Raw genomic sequence first — 21,130 nt, 5'->3', positions numbered from 1 at the left:
TAATTTATGTCCATAATAATCTGTTCCGAAAGATGCTAGCAAATAATACAGCCTCATTACAACGGTTTCTCTTACCAAATTAAGAGAGTACCTTTGCTTGTACATTTCTTATACTTGTTCACCCATAATATATATCAGTTTGAGTAACAAATAAATTGTGGAAAACAAAGTCTTTAACTGCAGTCTTTCAAGCATGTCACTCATCTCTCAACATTCACAGCCAATTCCCAGCAGGATGGATCTCATGAAGAACAATCACTCTTTCCTCTCAAGATAGCAAGGTGTAACACAAACACAAATTAGTTGAGTAAGTGTGAATAAGTGAACAAGTTGCTGAAAAGACTGCATGATACATTTCAACACTTCCTATATATGCCTGTAGAAAAATCAGGCTTCATAGATCCATTCTATATTAAAAAGAAATCACATATAACCAAAAGAAGAATTCAACAGTGGGGAGAGATTGCCAACCTAAAGTACAAAGCACAAAATGAATCTGGAAAAGTCTTATAATTCTGTAGCAGTGTAAGAATTCAGCATTTCTCTTACAATAAAACAGATTAAGTTAGAAAAGCAAAGCATTTTCCCTTTAGATTTCACACTAAACATCGTTTCCAATTCAAGAATCATTTAATCCACATGGTTTGGTTTTGGTTTTTAAATGTAGCTTCATCTTTTCATGCAAGAGTAGAGAACAGAGATTATGGCATACTGAATAATCAAGCTAACGATAAGATTAAAGATTTCTCAAGATTACAAAATACAACTAATTACTATTATTAATTAATCATCAATTATTTATTAATTACTTATTGAATTGTATCTTACTGCAAAAGGGTCTGCTTGTTCCCATGATATAGAAGCTCCCCATGAAGCAGGCCTCATTTTTTCTGGCAGAGATTCTGGTACAGCTAGCAGGATGAAGCAGATGTCCACAACAGCCACCAATGTGGCCACCAGTACGACAAGATTATCTCCATAGCTGGCTGACAGGTATGCTCCAATGGCAGGACTAGTTACCAAACTTGCTGCAAAGGTGGCAGATACCTATGCACAAGAACAGTTTACAAACTTGTCAAAGTGGTTATTCTGCCTTTGCAAAAAAATGAAGTAGCTTGCTCAACACCACCACCCCTCTCAGAAGAACGGTTTCAGAACACCAGTCAAAATTTAAGCTTAAAAAAATAATAATTATGATGCTAAATATGGGTCCAAATAAAGTTTGTCCAACGTCCTCCACAGCCCATCATACGAGACAGGACTTGCAGTCAAAGAGCAAGTTTGGCTCAAAGGGAAATAGCTCTTACTTTCAAAGACTATAACGATTTTTGTTTCCCAATTATGAATTTGATGAGATTTCACTGAAAGTTGCCAGCACATCTAAATGTCTGCCTAAGTGAACCTGAGCCACAGCACTCTGGGTAATACACAGAGTAATATACAATGCCTTTGTTAACACTTTGCATTTTAAACACATAGCTATCACAGGATGGCAAACTAGATCATTAGCTTTGACAACTTCAGCAACTCCTATATTGCTTCATACTATGTTGTAGTGACATGCAGATACTAGTAGATTACTTACTATATTCACATACAGTGGAACATGATGAAAACTCAAGTGCTATAGCTAAATTTCACTATAGAAATCATCAGAAAGTATTAGAATAAAGCTAGCTTGTTTGGGTTTTTTTAATTACTACTCTTTTCCAGACACCAAAATAAAAACGCTTTGCATAACTATTTTACAGAGTAAGAACACAAGCTAGAAATATATCTTTATTCCAAGCTAGAAAAAAATCCTAAGGAAAAGGTATAACAAACAAACTGATTTTAGAAAGAGATACAGACCTAATTAAAACAACTGCACTTTTGTCTATCACTTTCTAGACTTTTAGATCAAGCTGTTTCTGTTAACAAAAAACTGTTTGAAGGCAGGCAAATATATGCTTTAAATATACTTTTTGCCCTCTCTACAGGCAAGAGAAATAAAGTGGGAATTCCAGAACTTTTAAACCTGTTTTGTGTTCTGCTACAATACACAGAAGTTTGGTTCAATGTAATTAAGTCCTTTATTTTCTCAACTGTTAAATCAACATCTGATGAATCAATATGTCTGTAAGGCTAAAAATAAAGGGAAACCTTAAGACCTCAAAGTACAGATAGCCAAGAATCAAGTCCATGAACCTATCTATCCATCTATCTGTATAGTGACAACAGAGGCACAGAGATGAAGGGATAAGTGATATTCAAAGGCTAAGGGCATCTACCAATGGGTCTCCAAAACCTAAAACAATACAGATATTCATGAAAGCAGGAATTATATTATTACTGGAAAGGCTAGTTGTACTAACTGAACTATTATCCTCTTCTCCTGCTAATTAATAAAGGTCATGACTGAGTTACTAAAAATACTGTATTATGCATTTTCACCCTTATGCCTGTTCTGACTATAGAAAAAGCCCTTCTACATTAAAAAGAAGTAATATAAACTAAAAGTGCAATTTACAGGTGGAAAGATATTGCCAGATCAAATATTAAATAATTTGCATTGCGTTTAACAATATTTCTTGTTCTGCCTTCAAACCTTAAAACATGTTTTGTTACACATGCCCTCTATGCAGGTGAAGTTGTCAAATTCTTATTCTGTTCTTATATGTACAGAGCAGTCTGTGCAGCAGTAAAAACTCTGAATTAGATTTCCTAAACTCTAATACAGTGCCTTGATGCATGGTTCATTCCTTTCTCTATCAACATCAGTACATTAATCAGGAAACAATCTGTGCATCAAAACACAAGTTCAATACGAAGGTCATAATCTGATCTTTTTTTTCCAAGTTTAGTGTATCTTACCAGTCCATAGGCTGTAATTCTTTCATGTTCTTGTGTTACATCAGCTACATAGGCAAATATTACAGAAAAGGTAACAGAAAAGATTCCAGATACCGAAATCATAGCGAAGTACCACCTAATGATTTAAAAGCAACAATTAGAAAGTTTAAGCTAAGACCCCCTGCTTTTCTCTTACTAACTAACCAAGTTTGTATTTAATCTATGAGAAGTGTTCCTCAAGAACTAAGATAGAACTTTACTGGAGACAGAGTGACTGTGTAGCCTCACTTAAATATTGGAAAACAGCATTTTATTTTTTTTTTTATATTCTGTTATTTTATATCAGCCTAAAGAAGAAGTGGCCCCTTCAGGACATGGTATCTATACATTTTCACACTCTCAAAGCTGAAGCAAGTTTAAGTTATGAAAAAGGAATTTTCTTAGAACTCAGTTTCTTAAGCAGTTAAGGAATAGACTATCATATATAAAATGCTTCCGAAGCTGAACTCTGAATGCATTCAGTGTACACAAAGTTCTTTTGTAATCCTGCTAAGTTTCACCAAGAATGTAAATGAAACTGAAAGCAAGTCAATTCCACTCTGTTAAGACTTCAAAGTTGTTTAATCAAAGTTAAAAGATCTCACTTGCAGTAATTATACTTTTCTGTGGTCAATAAATTCTAAGCTTCATGTAGCTTTAAAAATATGTTGGGTTGTTTGTTTTTTTGTTTGTTTTTTTTTTGTTGTTGTTGTTTTTTTTTTTTTTTTTTTTTTTTTTACTGTCAGCCCTCAGGAGAAAAAAAGATTAACAGCTGAGCTTAAAACTGTGTTAGACAGGGTTATCAAACCATTTCAATTACTGTTATACTTGTGTGAATACAGCACCTAAAATCACATTTGGTAATTTCTGCTTTTAAGATACAAGTTTTAACACTTTTTAAACAAAAAAGCTCCAGAATAATGCAATTGCATCTTGAAAGGAAAGTGGCTCTCTCTTGTCTTATTGTCCTTCTTCCACTTCCCCAAACTACTCCTCTGATTCGATTTCTGCTGTACTGACAAGCTCACTGCTGCAGTCTGTACCACTTACCATGGACTTATCCTCATTAACGGAATTGGGGCACAGGTGAAGAAAACTGTAAGAAGAAGAAAAGATTTTCTTCCCCATGCATCTGATAGAGCACCTATTAACGGAGCACTGAGAAAGGACAAAAAACCCTGTGACAGAAGGAAAACAATTAATATATCTATATTCACCTTTCCAAGTTTAACCACAATATAAAAAAAGGACTAAAATTGCAATTTGATTTGAAATTAAACACAAAATCAAAGATAAATGAAATTGTACACAATTTCGTCTACACTCTACTTTTCTGTGACTCTGACATTTTATGTTTCAAATCTATTAAACCTGAGTGCATTCAAAAAAAGAGGAGGCATGCATTTTTTCAATATAGAAGTACCACAGACTGCAAAGCTTCTTAAAAATCCCCAAAATCTACAGTGTAGTTTCACAAAGCATATCTTCTTAGCACCTATCACGAGACTTAGTGCTAGATCGCCAAACTAAATTCCCCTCCAATTTGAAATATCTTAATGGAGAGTTTTGCGTAATTTAACTGTTTCCTGAAACAAATTAAACAGAACACTTACTGCTTTATACTACATATTTGTCACGTACAGGACATTTGTATATTGCAAGAACTATGAGGACCATTTGAGCAAGCTTGACAACTTGAGACAGTGGAACACTATAATGATATTCCAGTGGCAAAAATCAGACTTACAGGTACAGCTGTCGTGGAAAATATTGACTAAGGATCAAATACTAGATTTTTCAGCATTTTATAAAGCCCTAGATCTGAGCCTCAAATCTGTTCTGTATTACACAGAATTAAAATAAGCAAAGCTTTCCACAGGTTTAACTGCAAAACCTCCAGAATAGATGCATCATCCTCCTAATTAGTATATTGTTCTCTAAGCAATCCAACTCTGCCATAAATCCAAACGTTAGTAAATACATGGTTCTGTAAGCACTTCAATACACTAGAGGTCTCCTTCAGCTAACTTTAACTAACCTCTGCTATTCAAATATACTTAGCTTCAAGTTTAACATATGCATAGAGAATACTGTACTAAATCACTATTCTGCCAAATCCCAATAAACAACTCTAATTCCAATGATTTCAGTAAGTACATTGAGAGCAAAACCTGTAAAGCCAGGCCACTAGATCCTAGGAAAGTTAGATGCCTTAGCTGAAATTAATATTTTTGCTCCTTAGAGTCAGATTTCAGTAGAATACGAACTAATGTGTTCTGCTATCACCTAAAACACTTTTGATGTTTCATGAACAACATTTTAAAGAAAATATTGGACAGTGAAGTGCAAGCTCACTCTGGTCCATGCTCCCCTGTTTATTATACCTGTTAGAGCAATACATACATTTCGGCCATCATATTAATGCACTTTTCTACAGAGCTGCTCTGTAGAAAATATATGAGGAACTCTCCATTCACTACTTTTAAGTGATACTCATACCACACTGTGAACGAATGGCGTTGACAGAAAACACCAAAAGGAACATGACCTTTGTTTTTCTAAGAGAACAATGCAAAGTTAACTTCCTCTTTCAGTTTGAGACAATCCACCATGAAAGATATCAAGACAGCAAGTCCATCTAAAAGAGGTCATGTTCTTACAGCTAAAAACAACACTTTGGATTTGTTACAGAATACAATGCTAAACAATTTCTGGGTGCTATAAATTAACTTAGTCATAAGGTACTGAGAGGCTTCAAAGCACTTAGTGTAACACAGTTAGCAAAGAAGAGACTTTCAAGTTTTAGCTATGCTAGGGAAATTTTGCAAGCTTTCTTTTGTGGCAACAACCCAGCATAACCACTATGTGACTGCAGTGGTATAAATAAGCTACAAGCTGCCCTGAACATCTTGACCATCACAGACAATGCTCAAAAACCGGTAAAAAAAGACTAGGAAAAAAAATAAACAACCCTACTGAAAATTAGCTTTTGTACCATATCTTGGACAAAATCACAGTGTTTTAAGTGCTTCATTTTTTATCTCAATGGTATCATCATGGCTGCACTAATCTGCTTTTGATATAAATCATCTAACAATAGGAAGCAGACATTAAAAACCTAGCTCCATTCTCAGAAGGATCCTTATCAAGATTTCAATAGATATAACATGTACCTATTCAAATGAGAGTAATTTAAACTTCTGAGAAATATTCCACTTGTTTCAAGATGCTACCATTCAGCAGTAAATCTTGAACTAAACCCAAGAATACAACCATTACAATGAAAAAATAGTTTAAGAATTAACTACATTCTCAGGGGTTTGGATGTTTTTATGGAGAATGAAGGACAGACAAATTACAATATAGGAACACACAAAATATTTATATCAGGGTTTTAAAAATTCTTACCTTAACACCTTGAATAAGACCATTCATTAAAAATGTATGATGGGAAAATGTTTCATGTAAGACCTGATGGAGGAAAAAAGCATTACTTGAATCAGAAGAGACAGGAGAAAGTTGATTCAAAGTTTAAATTTGATTTGTAAAACAGGATAGCTCTATTGGGACACGTTAAAGTATCTTATCCCAGAATTATACTCTTATTTCTCTTCATTAAAAAATAAAGACAAGGTTTAATATCAATTTATTGGCATAACTCCCTCTGTTGGCACAGACCACACTGTACTGCAGAGATAGTTTGGTTTGGGGTACTCGGGTCAGAAAGGGGATCAATGTAATGAGAAAACATATCCATGTGGTACCAACCACAGAATTTTTGAGGTAGATAATTCCCTTCAAAAGGTTGACTCAATCATTGTTACTAATTGAGAGTGAAAATGAGATTCAGCTAATTTAATGTCAAGAAAAAAAGGCATTATATCCACACTGCCCAAAAAGGCACCGAGAAAACTGTTTCTGAACTAATTGTGCATATTCAACAGTCATACCATTAGAAACACTTCTGATGAACAAGCAGATGCTTATAAATACTAACAAGTTATGAGTGTTTCATGTATCCTTTAAGTACAGCTATGAATTCATTTAAGGTGCTTTACCAGCAGTCTTAATTCAAGGGCAAGCATGTTAATCTATACTAAACAGATTTACCATAAATACGCAAGAGAGTTAAAAGGCCTCACAGGTGCTACTGTGTCGATTAAAAAAGCTATAGCAATGATCAAAGCATATATGCACACACACTTCAAATTTGTTTGCTGTTTTTATCTATAGATGAGTGCTAACAACTACAAAAATTATTTATATGCATGTTGAGAAAGCCACTAGCCTGAAAAAACACAATACTTTAGTGTCACTGAAAAATACCAGCATCATTTTTCCAAGGAATCTCAATCATTTGAAATGCTCAAATTCTAGGTTTCATAAAGATGGTTCTTCCCAGGTTAACTACTGGTCAGATAATTCTGCTTATTTACACCCCTTTTTCCTTCTGGTCTCATCTTCTGTTTAGATATTTAAAACAATTTTGCACCTGTTTGGCCACTGATTTTATGATAAGAATAAAGAAAAAAAAGTCAGGGTTCAAATCAGAGATCTAGAAAGAAGACGTCTTCCAAGTCAAAAAAAAAGGAAGCAGTCATCTCACAGAGTCAAATTTAATTATCTTTCTGTAAAGTTTTTTCCAGTATTTTTCATGGGACGCAACCACTGCTGCTGTTGGTTCAAGCTTGTGAAATTAATTTCTGACAAGAAAAATGCAAGCTGACAAACTGTTAGAAGGAACTGCCTTACTCAAGTTCTATCAATAGAAATATTTACATATTCAGAAAAAGATTATATTGAAGACAGAATATGCCATTAAGTGACTAATATTGCTCCTGGTGATTAATACCAACATACAACTACATAAAAGTAATGAGTATAAGCTTTGGGTAGTCTGTGAGCAAAATAAGCCTTTGTGTGCTTTATAAACACTTTAAATCTTTTCTCCTCTAAGTATAGTGCCATGTAACAAACACTAGAGCTTTGCTGACAGATGTCAAAAGGAGTGAAAAAGTAATCTAAAAAATGAACTTTAAATAATGTCAGCTATCATAGAATACAATTTATTTTGATAATACACAACATTTTAATCTGATTGAATATTGACAATGATCTGGAGAATCACCACACAACCAGAAAAAACTTGAGTTACCATAAGCTTTGATTAACAGGCCAGACATTTCCATTTCTGCCTTTCCTATCAGACAAACCTGACTGAACAAAAGCAGGCAGCTGGCAGTTCAAAGGCTGAACCTTGCTCATAAGAAAGCTCTAAACGACTAGTACTAGTACTGCTGGCTGATCAGCAGGCCAAGGTAAATTATGACAAGACAGAAGGGTGCAAAGTAACAAAACAGATTTGAAATTATTTAAAACAAACATCAGTCTTTCAGTTTGTGGAAAGCTGATTACAAATAAAGATGATTGCCTCCCAAGTACACAAAATTAAGTCATTTACACCTGTGTAAGGTAAGTTACACCATTATATGTAACTCAGTGCTTTTAATTAAGTTTTCAATCCAATACAACAGCCTCGTCAGTATTGAAGACCACATAAGAGAGGAACACAACATTCAAAATACAAGACATTCAAGACAGTGACTGTACTGAATCCACATACTTCAGTCAAAATAAGAATTTCGCTTTACATTACAAGTGTTTCATAACACTCATTAGACACAGTGCAATGATAAATACTAATTTCAAGAATTAACATTTCAGCTGCAAGTGACATAGTTCCACGTGAATTTGTACTGTTTCAACTGGAGTACACCATTGAAGAACCCACATAACATACAGTTTTTATTAAAGTGGAGGTTTTTTTGAAGACTGCTTAAGAATTACTATTTGCACATTAGCCCTTTAGATGACAAGTGTGAAGCTAGGACAACTTGAAGTTGAACATTTTGGTCAAGAAAAAAAGGCAAGAAAAAAAAAAAAAAACAAGAAACCAGAAAGACTACCCAGTAAGTTTCCCCATATTTTGACAGTAGCAAAACAGCATGACAGGATGGTAATTTAGTGAGACATCTACTTTATGGAAATTTGTTAACTGTTTATATGGACTCGTTTATCATTAAGCTATGTATATCAGTGATTGTCTTTGGGAAGATTAGACAAACAGCTTTCAAGAGTTATGTAGCGGATTTATTTGGAGTCTGCGGACAGAAAATAACTAACTCCAAGGTGTTTCAATCCCACAAGACCTTGCTCGTCATGTATTCGAAGTGCTCTCAGGTATTATCTGATTAAAAACTGGACTAACAGACTTCTGATGACTTCTCTTCAGCAGGCCTGATTCCAATGAATAAGACCCATGTCTTCAGATGAAAGGCTTCACATCCTATTACCAAACACTCAAATTATCTATTCATCTGGAAAATAACTGCATTCCAGAAGAGATTAAATACTTATCCATTTCTTAGATTAAAGCCTTTAAATTTTACTTCAAGTTACATGCTGGCAAAACAGCCGGCCCACAATAGCATACAAAAATTTACTAAGAGATACCTAGTTTATTCAATTGTTATGACTGAAAGATTAATTGAACTATGCAGTCTCATAAGCAGCCAGCATTACCAGACAGACTTTCATTAATACACTAAACTAATGTTACTCTAAAAGGCAAATAAAGGTTGAGGAGTACAGTGTTTTGCTAATTTACTTTTCACTATCTTTTAGTCTTACAGCAGTCCAGGTCTCAGTTGTAGTATACAACTATGACACAGTGTTGAATGTTAAGACTCCTGGAATTCAGTTAATGAGGTAAGCAGGTGGTGTAAAACAAATTAAAACCCCAATCCCTAAGAATTAGCAAGTTAACTTGTGTTATTCCTGCCAAGATGACAGCTGATCAGTGATACTTACCGTTAGCATTGGAGTTGTCAAGAGCCCCCAGGCAAAGAATTCTAGAAATATGACCACCACCGCATGGTACACACTTGGCCGACCAATACCTTGTTGCTAAGAAAGAAAAACAGACACAGTGGTTGTACACATCCAGTTCATTACATGTGCAAAGATCTCTTACAAACATATTTTGAGCATAACCAGCTTTCAGGATGACCTACTACCCAACCCTTGGGAACAATATGAAGCCAAACAAGGGTGGAGAAAAGTTATTACAAAACAACTAAAGATCTCCAGGGAACTTAAGAAAGTTTGTTCCCTCAAACTCTTGCTGACTGAAAAGAACCCATTCCTGACATTGCCCTGTAGTGCTATCATCTCCGTTGTGCCTTTAGGCTTCCTCCCCCTTGAGTACTATTCACAATCCTTCCGCAGCAGTGTGACAGTGTAACTCTCCCTGCTACCTTCACAAGTGACAACAAAACAGATCTGCTTTACGAAGATCTCATCACCCTTATAACAAAACTGTGACAACGTACATAATCAGAAGACCACCAATTTTGTATTTGAAACTGCCAAAGTATGAGAAAAGAAGGGGCAGATTATGCCATCTGTGCAACCGCTTTCTATTCACTGCTGACCAATTGATTTCATGCTTGTGTGCGCCCATATATTAGAGACCCAAGAGCTATTCTACTCGTCAACAAGTAATCACAGGAAGAATTTGCAACTATGGAAGTATTCACGATGGTGTGAAACTGCTGCCATTCAAGACCCAAGGACTGGATCCCAGATGAGAGATCTGGAATCTTTTTATTTAGACAAGCCAGACAGAACCCTTGGGTAAAGCAGATTTAACCAGAACTGCTGCTTTCTTTCATTTCTACGTGCCCCCAGTCATAGTAACCATTACAAAGTTTTTGGGTTCTAAAATTACTCTTTCCCTTTCACCTAACACTTGTCCTGTAGAAGATTGTTTTGTAGTGTTTCTAGCCAATCCAAAGCCATTACACTCCCACAGGATAAGCAGTTCTTAGAAAGGACAGTACAGCACTCTCATCTGGTATTCCCATGCATACTTGAGGTTTACCCAAAATAAAATAGGACACTTCTCTTGCACATTGCGCAATTTAATAATGCAGGATTCAGCTGAACAGACATCATCTAGTGACAAGTTATCAATCAGGCTGTGCAATTTCAGCAGGTGGACAGTAAGAACTTGAAACTCAGGGTCTCCCACTAAACACAAAAAGAGTCATGACAGCCTACGATGAAGGTAGAGCAGTGACGCATTTGGTGTTTCTCCCCTTCTCAGTACCTCTCATCTAGATTGGTAGGGATTATAGGTTTAGAAAACATTTATATTACAAGATTCATTTAAACTAACAGACTATAGCAAAGATTTCTAAAGAAATCCTTATTGCCTGGACAGTCTAAGTGTCCAGGTCGCTAATAATTTTTAAATCCATCAGAGTTTATGAAAACCTGTATCAGCAAACTGGAAGTAACTCAGACAGCATTTTTTCTAGTTAATACGATTCAAATTATATTCTACATTGCGGCTTGCTACAAAGCTTGAGGATTTGAAGAAAACACTTCTCTTTCTCCTGGGAAATAATATGATAATATCACAGATCAAAGATTATCTCTGGGAGGCTGATAACTTTCAAGCATTATTAACATTTCTCCATAGGTTACCATGGAATTTTTAATCTCCAAATAGCAAAGATTGCAAAGATTATGGGGAGGAAAAAAAAAAAAAAAAAAATCTCGCATAAGAAGTCTGCAAGTACTTCTACATAATGTAATAAGATAACACTTTTAGGAGTATTTTTGTCACTAAGATGTATGTCAGTCAGACTAGCAATTAACACAGATAACACTGAAGTCTGAAGATCCCTTCCACAGCGATTTTCTCTGGAAAAGACAAATTTTACAGTAGAGAGTAGGTAAGGGACTCCCCGATGTTTCTCCTACCTCTACTTTACTTCCCCCTCTCCTCTGTATCACTAAGCATGATGTTGGAGCATAAACCTCTGGTTTGCATTCAGCAAATAGTTCCAATGCCACTAAAAATGAAGTTTTGGAGTATTTGGGGTTTTTTAATAATGTTTTTGTTACTTTCAAATTTGATCTGAGATTTACATGGCTTACCAGAAAGATGATGTACAGACATACTCAAAAAGACATCCATGTGTTTTTTTCCTCAGAAGTCACTTAAAAACTTTTGTGAAAGAAAAGTGTTTTTGCTGTACTGAGCCTAAATGAAGACTTCCCAGAGATTAAAACAGTCTGCAAATCATTTTTGGGAGTATGGTTCAGCCTACAGATAGTTGCACTAAGCTCCTAAAAAATCAGAAATGTCTATAGCCTTTTGGGTTCATGACATAACCTGGAAAAGTAGCATTTAAATCCTGAAAGGAATATGCACCTGTCAAAATGAAGTTAAGCATTCGATATCAGATACACTAATAGCTACTGATGTATGAGCCACACGGGCTGTAGTTGATGATTTTCAGTTTTCTTTAGAAAGCCCTAAATGTCTAGATTAATTCAAGAACACCTGTGCAAATGGCTGTATCAGGAAATTAAAATCATGCAAACTGACATTGTCAAATGGACCAATGCAGATAGTTACTTCTGGATGACCATCATTTCTGTAGGTACTAAAAACTCTTATCACAAAAGCCCTCAATTTTTAACCAAGCATCAAGTTATTTTCAGTAAAATAGCTTATGATCGATCATGTACACAGCCTGGACCACTGGTAAAAAAAAAAGCATCAAAAACTCTACTCATTTTGACATCAAAGAGCTTTCTAAAAACACTTCACACTTGTTTTTAAGATGAAGCTACTGCAGAAGTAATGGGTGTGGCTCATTTCTATACTGAGAAAATACTTTGCAACAGAATACAATTGCATGCAATCTACATAAAGAATGAACTTGAGACAGACACACAAAAAATGGTTATAAACTTGAAGCACAAAGTGTTTTAGGCTTCTTGAACTAGACAATATAGGGACAACCTAATTAATTCCTTATGGTTAAAAAGATTTTAAAAGAATTTCAGAAATAGCGCAGACACAGTCAACATACAAGTTGCTTTCATCATCCCCCACCCTCAAATTTTACAGTGTTAATGTTAAAAATTAAGTGCCCTCAGGAAAGTCTTAAAATCTGTTACAGACTTATTTTCTATCCACACAGATCTTCATACAACAGCCCAGTGTGTGGGCTGAGAAACTGTATTAACATTACGATTGCTTTCAAATGCAGCTGCTGGTCAAGCTATTATACTTGCACAATCAATAATGAGCAAAACATTACATAATCTCAAACATTTAACAGTAAAAGTTTAAGGCCACCATTATAAAACCTGAGGCCCTAGGAGTTCTAACAAATTATCTACTGTTTCTCCAATTTTACACTTCTGCTCCTTATATGCTTCTTTTCACCCTTACCCAATTCTAAAACACATTTTTTTCCTTCTGCCTTAATTGGAGGCAGAATAAACCCAAAAGTTAATTTGAAGACAACAGGGAGAACTACTGGGACGCAGTACAAACTTTTTTTTTAAAGCAGAACACAGCTGTTGAACATTAATAGACCCAGGAGAAGATGTCAAGATCATAAATCCAGCTGGTGAGGAATTGCTCATAGAAAAGGGGGGAAAACTGCAATATAGTATCACCTTACCTTAGACATTTTGAAGGAGAGCTAGTACAATTCACTCTAAAATACGTCACAGAAAGATGCAATTTTATAGCCTGTTCCAGATCTTCAGAGCCAAGCTAGAATTGACAGCATTCATTTATTCACATAACTTTTAGGTAACTGTTAATTCAAATCTGTAATTTAACAATTATAAGTGTTTGAATGGCTGCAAAAGCACCTTAACATCCCATTTCAAACATGCTTAACTGTTTGTTTCTCTTAAGCAATGTGCTTATTTCAGAACAAAACCACTTCTCCGTGTTCAAATCCTGAAGTCCTCCTTTTCAAAATTTTCACATTTTGATGAGGGCCATATAGTCCCGTTAGACAGATTAAGAAAAAGACTCAATTGGATAAATACAGCATACTTTTTTCCACCCATGAGGGTGTAGCAGAGCCCATCAGCCCCAGAACCTGGCATCCTCTGTCCTCGAAAGGTGTCAATACCCAACAGGAAAAGCCTTAGGCAACCTGCTCAGGCCTCACAGCTGATCCTGCCCTGAGAAGGAAGAGATCTCCCTGAAGTAACTTTCCAGTAATCCTGTTATCTCCCAGGCAGATAACCAAACTCAAACTTCTGAATAGACAATCACAGGAACTTGCCTTTCTCCTCCCACACCCTCCTCCAGGAAATTCTTTCCCACCATGCAGTAGGGTCTCTCAAGAGAGCCTGCTAGCTGATTGTTCTACATCCAGTACAGAGGTAAATCCTCAAACAGCACTCACTGTCCTTCTCACTGTCCTTCTATTAGTATGTAAACCAACATTCGAGTGCATTAGTATGAAGTCTTCTTACCTTCTTTTTAAAAAGGCACCTACAGAAACATTCTCCCCTTACAAAAATTAACTGCTATGTCTACAGTTTTTACACAACACCTGCAGTGCAGTCCACTATGTCATCTCTCATGTTTTCAAGAAAACACGGAACTGAACTAACAGAATCAGTTTCTCATTTTGAGAAACATGCTTTCACGTATGAATCATTCAGACCTTGAGGTTCATGCCAAATTATAAAGCGCGCTCCCTTTCCACATTTATCTTCACTGCTATTTTCTTAGCGTCTGCCCAAAATTCAACCATTTCAAATGCAATTTTTTCCTGATATGCTTCACTACATCACTATTTAATCATTTTAACTTATTCTAGCACAAATGTTATGCTACCAATCCATCTCACTAGTTCATGGATGCTCTTTCCTCCACATGTATTAACCAGATAGCTCTCTCTAGGCAAATTGCATGTTTACTTCTTTGTAGTGTCTATTGTCTTTAATTTTCAATCAGAAATATTTAGGAACTACCTTAATTCCAACTGTTCCCCACAAATGCTCCATTTGTTGGAACTGGCAAGAATTCACTCAAGTATAAAAAGCACCCTGAAGACCTTAGCTGCCTTTGTCACATGAAGCAATCACCAAGTGATTACGTGTACAAATCCCAGCCTAAGACATGTAATTTGCAGGCAGTGCAAAAATACACCAAACAAGTGAAAGTACTTTCCAATCCCACACAGCCTTTAGCATTTTAGTTGTGCCTTGTAAGCTGGAAAATAAATCATATCTAAATTCAGTTTATACATTGTTCAAACTTTTAGTTCAGTTCCATAAGAAATACCTTAAGCAGATCTGTATCTGGACAGCAAGACCGTGATGTAGTCTCTCTCTCAAAAAATACTAGGCTAAATTATATTCCACAGGTCTAGCGTATCAGACCACAGCTCATTCAGAATGGAAAAGTCTGTGCAGATTTTGTAAAGAGAAATTGTGCCTTAAAGAATTCCTGGAGTTCTCAAAAGAACACATATGGATAGGGTAGATTATTTCCTTCAAAGGTTTCACAGAATCACAGAATCACAGAATTATCAGAGTTGGAAGGGACCTCTAGAGATCATCTAGTCCAACTCCCCTGCCAAAGCAGGATTGCCTAGAGCACATTACTCAGGACTGCATCCAGGCGGGTCTTGAAAATCTCCAGGGAAGGGGACTCCACAACCTCCCTGGGCAGCCTGTATTATGTTAATACATCTAAAAATTCAAGTAATCATACTCAAAGACGCTCATCATAGGCTCTTAAAGCAAGAAGAAAAAGGTGCCAACTCTTCACAGGAATTAAAAAGTAAAAAAAAAAAAATAAAAGAAACAGGATAAATTAAAAAAAAAAAAATCTGTTTTCACAGCAAAGTTGCCAGATGAGTCTCAGTGCTCTGTCCTAGAACCTATGTAGTTCAACATTTATAACTGAGCTGTAAAAAGGGTGAAAGCGAAGTGACAAAGTTCACTGATGACAAAACACAATAGAAAAGTAAAAGTTAGAGGGCAATGCTAACGAACATCAGAAGTTGATGGAATCAGTAAAACAAATTAAATGGCAGATGAAAATTAATGTAGATAAATTTAACCAACACAATAATGAAAAAATAATTTTGATTACACATACAGGATGACTACTGCTTAGGAATATGATCCTGGAGAAAACAGTTCCATAAAAGACACCAGTTTAGCACACAGCGGTGTTTTACAAAAGTCTATTCAAAGATACATCCTGTAAGGAAAAAGATTATCATTCTATCGCTGCATAAACAAGCGATGTGCCTTCCTAACCCTCTGTTTCTGGTGTTCCAGCCATTTTTATTAGATCTATGTAAAGATCATCCCTCTTATCCCATGATTGCTTGTTTTGTTCAAAGCTTTAAATTATATACATTGTTGAATAGTTTATTTTACAGAAGCACAAGTGAAAGAAGCCCAAAGAAGAGCAAAAAACATTGCCAAACGTATGGAGGAATGCTGAAGCAGGTTCCTCCAAGTTGCAGTCAAAACATCTGCAGAAAGATACAACTGGGATTTATTGAACTCGGAGTGACATGAAGGGTGTGAGGAGAAAACAATTGTCACTGCCTTCTTACACTAAAATACAAGTCAGCAAGTTTAAATTGCATGGCACTTGACACAATTTACTCTCAGGGTCTAAAACGTCTTGCCACATCATTTTTTCTGCTGGGAACACATTCCCATGTAAGCTTAGATGGGACAACTTATAAAGCAGGAATCTTCTGATGAGTGTAAAACATGAAAACACCATTTCTGGTTCAGTCTTTGAGGCACACTGAGAAATTCCTCTAAAAAGCACAGACTGCTTAGTTAATTCACATGCTTCTCCATCAGACAGATAAATTACTCAGGCTCATTGCCCAGTGATTAAGTTTGGATCTTTAGTACTAAAATACCAAGTCTTATTTCTATAATTAAGTTTCTATTGCTCTAGCCTAGCATACTTCTCTCTGGACACAAACTCACAACAGCAAAACTGCCCTCTCAGCATGAATATAAGGAAGAGTGATTTGTTGTAAAGACAGCAGCTAATCACCTCATGGTAATGGTTCAGAGTTCAGACTCAGTGTTAATTTAACACGATGGGAAGACTCAAAGTGATATTAGCAACCTTGAGAAGGCAACACGGTTGATCTCCCATTATTCAGATTTAACAGGAAAAATAATTTTTGTGGGGGAGAATATAGTGCTCCACAAAGGACTAAATCCCAAACTGACAATTTGAACAATATACTTACTACTAGCAATTCAATTGAAATTCTACAAGCAAGGAGTTTAAGAGACCAGCTTACTGGACTGAAACGTGTTTCAGTAAAGTCTCATAACATTTAATCATACTGCCTCAGTTTCATCATGCTGTATTTTTTTGAAGTATCAAAAAGAAAAATGCCAGCAGTAAGAGTAAAACCATGTCATTCTTTGGATATATAACAGTTGTGCTTTGCTGTGTGAAACGGTTTAATGAATAAAGGCTGGCAAACTTCCAAGATGTACAGTTTTAACCTTCAGAATGCTTTCACTATGTTTCTGAAAAACACAGAGGTCTTGGGCTTCACAATAGCTGAGGCATTTCACAGTGCCCAAGAACCTGAAACTAATGTATGATTAATTCTCAAAGAGGTACATAGGTGTGTGTTCTCCTTAGATACCCAATTTGGAGTATTCTCCCATAACAGCACTTTGTTTAGACAGTACAGTACCGTATTTTGCTAAAAAGCTTCCTTAGCATGGCATTATTTTACTAATAATAGGTTTCATAGAAATTAAGTACATGGTATGACTATTCTGAATGTCACACTTTCATACTACCAGTGTTCATAATTCAGATGGAACAAGATTGCATAACCAGTAACAAAATGTCCATTGCATCATTTACTTCAATTTCTGAGGCTCACTGAAACCAGGGTAATACAGCCAATGGAAACTGATTTAACTCCAGTGGAATTTACTTCAACATATTATTGTTCTTATTAGTTTTGAGCCAGTAACTCAATGCATAAAAAATCACTTATTTAGTATTTTCAATTCAGTGAGGCCAATGCATTCAACAGGGTGAAGTTAGTTACAGATAACTCAAAAACGAGAAGCTTGCTATTCCCAAGCTGGCAAGGTAAGGGAAGAAAGCCTCACGCAACCTGACAAGACTTGGTCACACTCTTCCACTTTGCCCTAATAATCTCATGTGACAACAGAATGAGAATAAAAATCAAAATTAAAACATCCTTCACAGACCAACGGAGTGGCTCACCAAAATTTCAGTTCTGTATTTACTTCTTTGTCAGCAGCCCAAAGGACAAGTTGCCATTTTCAAATGGCAAGCATGCACTCCCACTGATATCAGAGAGATCGCTGCAATTGCGCCTAAAGGCATGATCCGGCCCCTCATATTTTAGTCTGAATAAGCTCTTTCAATAAAGTCTAGGCAGACAGAGTTCTACCAATATGACAGCCACGTGAGAATCACGGGGAGGTGTAGAAACTGAAATAACAAAGTAGGAAAAAGACTTCAGCCAGGAATGGTGAAGTAGACCCTAAGCTGATTTAAGTGTAATTGTACTACTGCTACACCAATGTATAGCAGAAGATAAGGCTAGAGACCCATGTCTTTCTTCTAAGACAGGCATTACAGGAACACAAAGTCCCTCAGGGGCACAACTAGGAGGGAAGGGGCCAAAAAAAAAAAAAAAAAAAAAAAAAAAATCAAGGAAGCAAAACCTGGGATCATTTTATAAATTAAGAATTTATGTCATTTAGAAGCTAAATTTTCAAACTGATAAACCAGCATATTTTAAGTACTCAAAAGCATTATTTTAATCCTTAGTCCAACTTTAACAAACATTCCATCCATTAATAAAAAACAGGTTAACATCTTTGTCAATTAGATTTATTTTCCATGAGTTTAACTCTTCTTCAAAGTTAGAGAAAGAAATTAAAATTCTATTTTTTTTTTTAATTTCTCTACCAGTACCCTCAATTTCATATTTAAATAAATTCATATTTAAATAAATTCATCTGTTTCTCTTCCATATAATGACATCATCCTTTACTTCTTTCACCACATCATCCATGCTGATAAAACTGAAAGCTTACATTTCTTAACTAAGAAGTTAATGGGCTTTTTCTGGAGTTACTTTCCTATTCTGATTTCAGATTGGGTTGCTCCATCATATATACCTAGAGTCCTAAATGGGAGCTGCTGTACACAAACCCAGAACAGAAAATATACCATACAGCAGACATCAGTTGCACTTCTTGAAGGAGTCCAACCTGCTTTTTGGAGACATAATCGTTTCTAAAAGAGAACTGAGAGACTCAAATACAGAAGTCATCAGTTACAAGAAGTGTGAAGCAGTCACTTCAGAATTAACGTACATAAAGTAACTTATTTGACTAATTAATTCTATAGAATAACTTTTTTTTTTTTTACATCTTCTCTGGTTAAATCATATATTAGAAGTACCTTAACACCTTCATCGGATATGAGCAACAGACAAAAAATCTACTGATATCAAACAGATAGTTTCAAGATTAATTTTTTTACATTCTTGAGCTTTAGCCACAATATCACATTAATGCTACACTATTAATGCTCAGCTGAAGATATTACAAGTTCATTCACTTCACATTATAGTAAATCAGTAAACTAGTCTCTCTCCCACAGCAGAGATGTTTATCTGTGGGAGGGTAGTTAACAAATGTAGCATGTGTTGGTTCCCTGACACAAGCTGAACATCGTTTTGAAACTTTTGGCATAAGCAATGCTTTCAGCATTATCTCATGTTGTGAGTATACTAATATTAAATACATTACTCAGGCACACTGAATATAAATATAGTATAAAAAAGTATTAATAGCTAGTAAGTCACCTTGCAAATAAAATTATTTCAATTTGCCAAAAGAGATTTATCATGGCAAGACTGCCTAGTTTTGTACCTGCACCTGTTCAAAAACTGTCAATAACATCCTGTTTTGTTACTTCATGTGTTCCCTCGGGTTCCTCTACTCCCACCTTGTCCTCTGGGCTCACTGCCAACAGAACAGGATGAGTTATAGCATCTCAGCCAGGGCCACCCTGCCTGAAACAAGTCACCTGTCCCCACCTACTGCAGAAAGCTCAGGAGGTGCTATCTCAGATCTGATTTTAAGGCATCTTGTGAGCATGCACATACAAAGGGAAAGGCTCAGGCCACTAGAAAGACGTTTCTGCTGGGAAGTAATTATGCTTCACTGCTACTCTTGCAAACACAACTTTCCTAGAGAGGCTTTCAGGTGAGTGCACAGACCACTCCTTTCCAGCTCCTTTTATTTGCACACAGACATCTTAACATTTAATGTAATGGGAAGAGACGGAAGAGAAAGACCAGTAAGTCATTAAAATTGCATAACTCTACAGTTTCGGTTCACCAACGGGCACCTCCTATAACTCCAAAGGAAAACTAAGCTTTACTTCCAGGCACCTCACGTTTATGTATTTTAAAACAAATCTTACTTACAACCACCTGCTTACAGGTGTCGCCTCTGCCCGGGATGAGCTAGTGAGGAATGCCCCATGGCTGGCAGAGACGAGGCGGCGCGGCCGGCGGGAGGCCGAGGGACGGTCCGGCCCGAGGTGCCGCCAGCCGCGGCCGGCGGGAGCCCGGCACGCCGCCGCACCCCGACTCCCCGAGAGCTCCCGGGGCCGCGGGGACACTCAGAGGACGCCCTGGGGGGCAGCCGGTCCCTCACGGGCGGGGAGGCGGGGCGGGCGCTGGCCGCTACGGAGTGCCCGGCCCGGCCCGGCCCGCGGCGGAGCCCCCAAGACCGGCCGCTCCGAGCGGCCTCCGGCACAGCCCAGCGCCCCCCGGCCCCGCCCCGCACTCACCGCGCCGCCGCCGCCCGCCTTCAGGCCGACCCTCTTCACCAGCATGATGCAGCCGCTCCTCCTGGCGCCGCCGCCCTCCCTCGGCGGCGGCGGCGGCACCGCCTCCTCCTCCTCCTCCTCCTCCTCCTCCTCTTCTTCTTCTTCTTCTTCTTCCTCCTCCTCCTCCTCCTCCTCCTCCTCTTCCTCCTGGGCCGGGGCTGGCGGCGGCTCCGGCTCGGGGCTCATCTCGCTCCTGCCATCCTCCCGGAGAGGCCGGGGCGGAGGAGCAGCGGGTGCGGAGCGGGCTGGGGTCGGCCTCGCGCCCGCACCCGCAGCGGCCGCCTCCGCCGCGCCACCTGGGCTGGGCGCCGCCGCCGCCGGTCTCACGTGACCGCACGGCCCCGCCCCCTCCTGCTCGGCGGAACTCCGGCCGGCCGGCGCTTGGAGTGGAGGCGTCGTTAACGGCTGAGGCCCTTGCCTCTGCCCTGCTCTTGCCTGCCCCGCAGCGGTACGCCCGGTGAT

The 21,130-nt window shown here is 37.6% G+C and overlaps 1 protein-coding gene across 1 annotated transcript in view; it reads right to left on the bottom strand.

Moving 5' to 3' along the window:
* The window catches only part of MFSD14B (major facilitator superfamily domain containing 14B), a 36,604-nt gene extending 15,876 nt beyond the window's left edge, over window positions 1-20,728 (bottom strand). The window contains exons 1-6 of the mRNA XM_082497470.1: window positions 20,630-20,728; window positions 9,742-9,837; window positions 6,280-6,342; window positions 3,922-4,049; window positions 2,854-2,968; window positions 829-1,047 (exon numbers count right to left, since the gene is read on the bottom strand). Coding sequence (XP_082353596.1) covers window positions 829-1,047; window positions 2,854-2,968; window positions 3,922-4,049; window positions 6,280-6,342; window positions 9,742-9,837; window positions 20,630-20,674 — 666 coding nt within the window. The 5' untranslated portion in view covers window positions 20,675-20,728. The remainder of the gene's footprint in view (window positions 1-828; window positions 1,048-2,853; window positions 2,969-3,921; window positions 4,050-6,279; window positions 6,343-9,741; window positions 9,838-20,629) is intronic.
* Window positions 20,729-21,130: the final 402 nt, after the last annotated feature.

This window comes from Vanellus vanellus (assembly GCF_965231255.1).
Source record: "Vanellus vanellus genome assembly, chromosome: Z".
Lineage (NCBI taxonomy): Eukaryota > Metazoa > Chordata > Aves > Charadriiformes > Charadriidae > Vanellus > Vanellus vanellus.
Note: the sequence above shows the minus strand (reverse complement) of the source record. Positions and strands in the feature narration are given on the sequence as shown.